This window comes from Puntigrus tetrazona, chromosome 20, assembly GCF_018831695.1.
Source record: "Puntigrus tetrazona isolate hp1 chromosome 20, ASM1883169v1, whole genome shotgun sequence".
Classification (NCBI taxonomy): domain Eukaryota; kingdom Metazoa; phylum Chordata; class Actinopteri; order Cypriniformes; family Cyprinidae; genus Puntigrus; species Puntigrus tetrazona.
In genome coordinates, this window is record NC_056718.1 from 902,375 (window position 1) to 907,374 (window position 5,000).

The window sequence follows — 5,000 nt, forward strand, 5'->3', positions numbered from 1 at the left end:
CGAACTCAAACGAGTCCAGAGGAACAGGACTGAAATCCACTGCTCTAGACAAGTCTTCTTGCTGACAGAATCCAGGCCAAGAAATCAACTAGATCTTAGATCTTTAAATCAATTCATTTCTCCCATGTACAGAATCTAGGAGTGTTGGTCATTAGGTCCGGTTTTTCCAACCTTACCACTTTACAAATTAATACCTTCAACTTTTTACTATTATACATATATTCTGCTTTCATTCACATAAAGCTGAGATAATACATAGCAAAACTCAGTTATGCGTTGTTTATATTATCCCAAATGTTAAACTACATCAGCCGTCTCTTAAAGGTTAATGTGTCTTCTACATCAACATTATGAACTCCCGTAAAGCTGCTTTGAAACAACGCGTGCTGTGAAAGGCATTGGACTAAATGAAATCTACTCGACTCAAACGTCAATCTTTGAGCTCATCAAGACACACATTTACTGGAAAACTACGGCATGCGATGCGAAACATTACTGGTCTGGGTGTGTTGTTCACCTTGTAGTCAACTCCTCCGATGATTTTGCGGATGAGTTTGAAGGTCAAAGCCCAGAGCTGAGTCCTCTCCCACTCCAGACTGTCCGAGCTGATCAGAGCCTGACACACCATTCTGAGAAAACACAGAGAGCTACCTGATCCATCGCTCCCATCAATGTAACGTCAGCTTAAGCTGGACTTCTGGTTTCTAAGTTATGCACACACACACACACAGCCTTGCATGGAAGTGCACTAAACTCACATTCATAATCGATTTATTTGGAATTACACAATTGTACCCCTATGCATAAATACAAATTTTAGCGCACTTCGATGCATGGATGACAATGTGTGTGTGTGACATGCCTCGTTTTAGAGTCAATACAAAGTGTGTGCAGTGTTCTTTTCTTTTTCCAGTACTGGTGAGGCTAAGCTCAGCAGCTCAAGGTGTATTTACCTGGGAGGAAGCAGGCTGGTCTCCACGGCCATGGCCAGACAGTCGTAGAGGAAGGAGATGCGTTTGGGGCTGTGCTGACTGTGGATGAAGCGGACGATCCACTGCACACACTGATCATGTGACTCCTGCAGTGACATCACACACACACAGCATTCACAACACACCCATCTCACCTTCTCAAAGGTAAGAAGATGTTAGAAAGTAGCTAGCTAAGAACTAAGGTACGGTCACCTGAGGCAGAGAGCTCCAGTACTGCCTGAACGCTCCTAAACAGCTCACGAGTTTGGTCCTCTCATCCTCTGGACTGTCCATAAACATGCTGCAGAACACACACACACACACACACACACACACACGTTTGTTTCTGTGAATCGTGGAGACTTTCCATAGATCGACTAAATAATATTTTCTAGCCCCTAACGCAAAATCTACCTCTTACAGAAAACCTGTTTGCATTCTTACACTTGAAAATGTGTTTCAAGCTAAGATTTTTAAACATCCACAAATTCTTAAATCAAGAAGGATTTTCTAGACAAGCAAAAATGTTTGTCTAGTTTCCAGAAAAAAAAGAAGTCAAAATTAAGTGACTTTTTGCTTAGAACAAGCAAAATAATCTGCCAATGGGGCAAGCAAAGTAATCTCAAATAATAATCTAATAATCTAAAAAATAACCTAAAACAGAAAACAAGATTATTTAGCTTTTAAGTAAAAACTCCCTTAATTTAGACTTGTTTTTCTAAGAAAATATTTTCCGCTTGTCTTTAAAAAATTGATTTAGGAATTTGTAGATATTTTGGCTGAAAACTATTTCTGAAATGTATTTTCTGCAGTGTATTTGTAATACTTTTGTGAATGAGACCGGTCACCACCACAATGACAACAACATCAGGTTTTTCCTATCCTTGTGGGAACGTTTGGACACGCACTCACCCGGCTGTCTAAATGGGAACGTTACATAGATCTCTGCTGTCTTATATACAGATAGTTACAGGTTTTATAAACTAATCCTAAACCTCAGCTTCTGCATTTTTACAATTACCTTTTTTATTTTATTTTTTATAGATTTTTTTACAAATGAAGACGCCCCAAATTGAGGATTGTCTTTGTCTTTTACGTCAGGTTTAGCTCACTTTTGGGTAAAGACTTGTCCACATAATATGAGAATATCCCTCTCTCACTCTCTCTCACACACACACACACACACACACACACACACCCTCTTCATCCGTGTACAGGTTATCAGATGTAACGTTATGTTCAGTCATTATTGTTCACTCACACACATTCTCATTCTTTCTCTCTCACACACACACACACACACACACACACACACACACACACGTTATCTTCAGTCTTTATTGTTCACTCACCCCGCAAACGCCTCTTCAATCACCTCAGTTTTCTGATGTAAACAAACAAACAATTACAAGTTTAAAGGTTTATTCTGTGATATATTCGTTTGATTCAAGAGACTTTCTGGACGTGAAATATGAGATTTTAAGATTTCATCTTCGTTTTAACTTATTAAATGATCAGACTGTGACGATCACCCACCACTACATCCTCAAAAATACTCTGCAGCTGGCTTTCCATCGGCACCGCCATGTCGAGAGCAGCTGGTCGCAGGACAGGGCTTCAGAAACTTATATGTCCATGCTGGAAGTGTGTGTGTGTGTGTGTTTGGTTGAATGAACGTTGTTCAGACGCTCTCGCAAACAGAACACAAAACTAGAGCCGGCGCAGGCAAACCGGAAGCTGGCGCGCCGCTGAAAACCCTCCGGTATGAACACAGTCACACAGCGATGGTTCCGGCGTCCGACGCGTTTCGAGATCGAACAAAGATATCGTAAGATTAATAAACTTTCCGAAGGAAAATCTTTTGTGTTACATATGTAAAATATAGCACTCTTTGTATTCTTGTCTCTTTACAGACTTTTTTCTTTTTTGCTTTCTTCTATATTCTGCCTGGTATAATTTATGTGACGGGCCCCGACTCTTAAAAGTTTCTTTATTGTGGGGTCATATGTATGAGGGTAATAGAAGAGGTGGAATCGTCAGCTCAGCACAGTTAAGGGAAAACCATGATGCAGAGCTGCTTAAGAGTGCAGGGCGTTATAGAGCGTTACAATAAATAAATAAAAAACATTCACAGATCAAACTGTGTGAGTTCACTTTTGACTCAGAAGCTGGTAGCTATTGACCTAGGGACTGCGAGACCTTGCTTTATAATTGCTTTATAATAGCTACTCGTGTAATGTAAATGTCGTGGCTGTGGTTTCCCATTTTCTGTGTTCAAAACAAGAGAGAGAACAGGTCTTTTGTACTTTGATATGTTTTTACTGTCAGGTCCCAGGCAGAGGAACTACACGCTCTATTATTTTGACTGAATACAATGAGAACTGAGCGTAGTCCCCTGAAATAACCAGAACCTCACCGTTACGTGACCAGTGACAGAAGGGGATCTGCATCTTTACACAGTCAGGCCTGCTCTGTGCCTGCAGTGAAGACATGGTGCTGCATGGAAGCCTGACTAGATGACGCCGGCTCTGCCCCGTCTCAGTATGTGCTAATCATTGCAGTGTAAATGCATTCATGCCGCCTTCGAGCAGCTTTATACCGATGTGTAGATTTACCGAAGGAAAGAACAAAAGCACATCTTTAGTGTCGTGTGGCGATATGTTTCATAGGACCTTCACAAATAATGAGCAGTGAAATCCTTGAAGTGGCCGTTTAGAGCTCCTTGACTTGGAACGGGCCCTCGGTGTGATAGTTCTCACTGTGAAGGGCCCTCAGTAGGCGGTGTATGGAGTGCAGGTAATGAAGTCACACCTGTATAACCAGTCCGCTGTCATACCACTCAACTACCTCCAGCATTCACTGACACCGGGAGGAACACCACCGGCGGCTACAGGTGAAGAGTTACACACACACACACACACACACACACACACACACACACACACTAACACACACACACACACACACTAACACACACAGACACACACACACACACACACACACACACACACACACACACACTCACACACACTTTTAGAGACATATATTTTTTTCCTTTATTGCATTGTTCATTCTTACAGTATATGGGGTTTTTTTTGCAAAATTTTACACCTAAGTTCTGCTATAGTCTACTTGGTGAAAATATGAGGATCTTTTATGTCGCTTCAGTGATATAATGGACATGAAAAAGGAGTTGTCTTAAATCTGTCAGACTCATTTCAATGCGGGAGAAGCGGATGAAAAACAATTGTTCAGCGAAAGTTTTCTATGAAAATTATTAAATACCTCATGAATATTAATCAGAGCGCGTTGGCGTTACTTGGGAACCTGCCAATGCTCTTCACCGGTTGGCTCGTGCCGGTTAGGCCCCGCCCACCGCGGCTACAGCGCCGGCGGAGCGCTCGAGACACACACCTGAGACACACACACCTCAGAGACACACACACCTGAGACACACATACACACACCCGAGAGACACACACACCTGAGACACACACATACACACACCTCAGAGACACACACACACACCGGAGAGACACGTTCAGCTCCCGCCGAAGCAGGACAGCATGAGAACGGATGGAGACGGTGTTAGTGACCGCGCTGTGTTTGCTCTGGACCACAACCTCAGGTGAACAGAAACACAGTCCTTCTTTTCACTCTCAGCGAACGAGTCTCTGATTTTTCTCGTGTAAAAAAACTAATCCTCTAACTCGTTGACACTCACGATTGTTAAGACATTATGTTTCTTATTTCTCATCATAAAGTCATGTACGTAATAACGACATATAGATCACTGTAAGTAAAGACTATCTGTCATTTCAAGACTATCTGGAGCTATTTCAACCCAACTCAAGTTTATTTTCAGTTTCTTCTGTTATCTAATCAAAGTCTCTCTTTATGGATGTATAACAGCTGTGTAATAAAAGCTCATCCAGGAGCCTGTGTTTTCACATTAAAGCATGTGTTCATGTAAAGAAAGAGCACTGTAACGAGAAAGACTCCTGTCTTGTCTTATTAAGTCGTTCTTTA

General features: G+C 41.8%; 2 protein-coding genes across 3 annotated transcripts in view; one reads left to right on the plus strand and one right to left on the minus strand.

Moving 5' to 3' along the window:
* med23 (mediator complex subunit 23) overlaps positions 1-2,717 on the minus strand; it is a 37,373-nt gene extending 34,656 nt beyond the window's left edge. For both annotated transcript variants that reach the window (XM_043219169.1, XM_043219168.1), the window contains exons 1-5: positions 2,508-2,717; positions 2,324-2,355; positions 1,185-1,272; positions 954-1,078; positions 518-629 (exon numbers count right to left, since the gene is read on the minus strand). In XM_043219169.1, coding sequence (XP_043075104.1) covers positions 518-629; positions 954-1,078; positions 1,185-1,272; positions 2,324-2,355; positions 2,508-2,558 — 408 coding nt within the window. In that variant the 5' untranslated portion in view covers positions 2,559-2,717. The remainder of the gene's footprint in view (positions 1-517; positions 630-953; positions 1,079-1,184; positions 1,273-2,323; positions 2,356-2,507) is intronic.
* Positions 2,718-4,196: 1,479 nt separating this feature from the next.
* Positions 4,197-5,000, plus strand: part of il20ra (interleukin 20 receptor, alpha) — an 8,260-nt gene continuing 7,456 nt past the window's right edge. Inside the window, exon 1 of the mRNA XM_043219174.1 lies at positions 4,197-4,599. Within this exon, the coding sequence (XP_043075109.1) occupies positions 4,548-4,599 (52 nt within the window). The 5' untranslated portion in view covers positions 4,197-4,547. The remainder of the gene's footprint in view (positions 4,600-5,000) is intronic.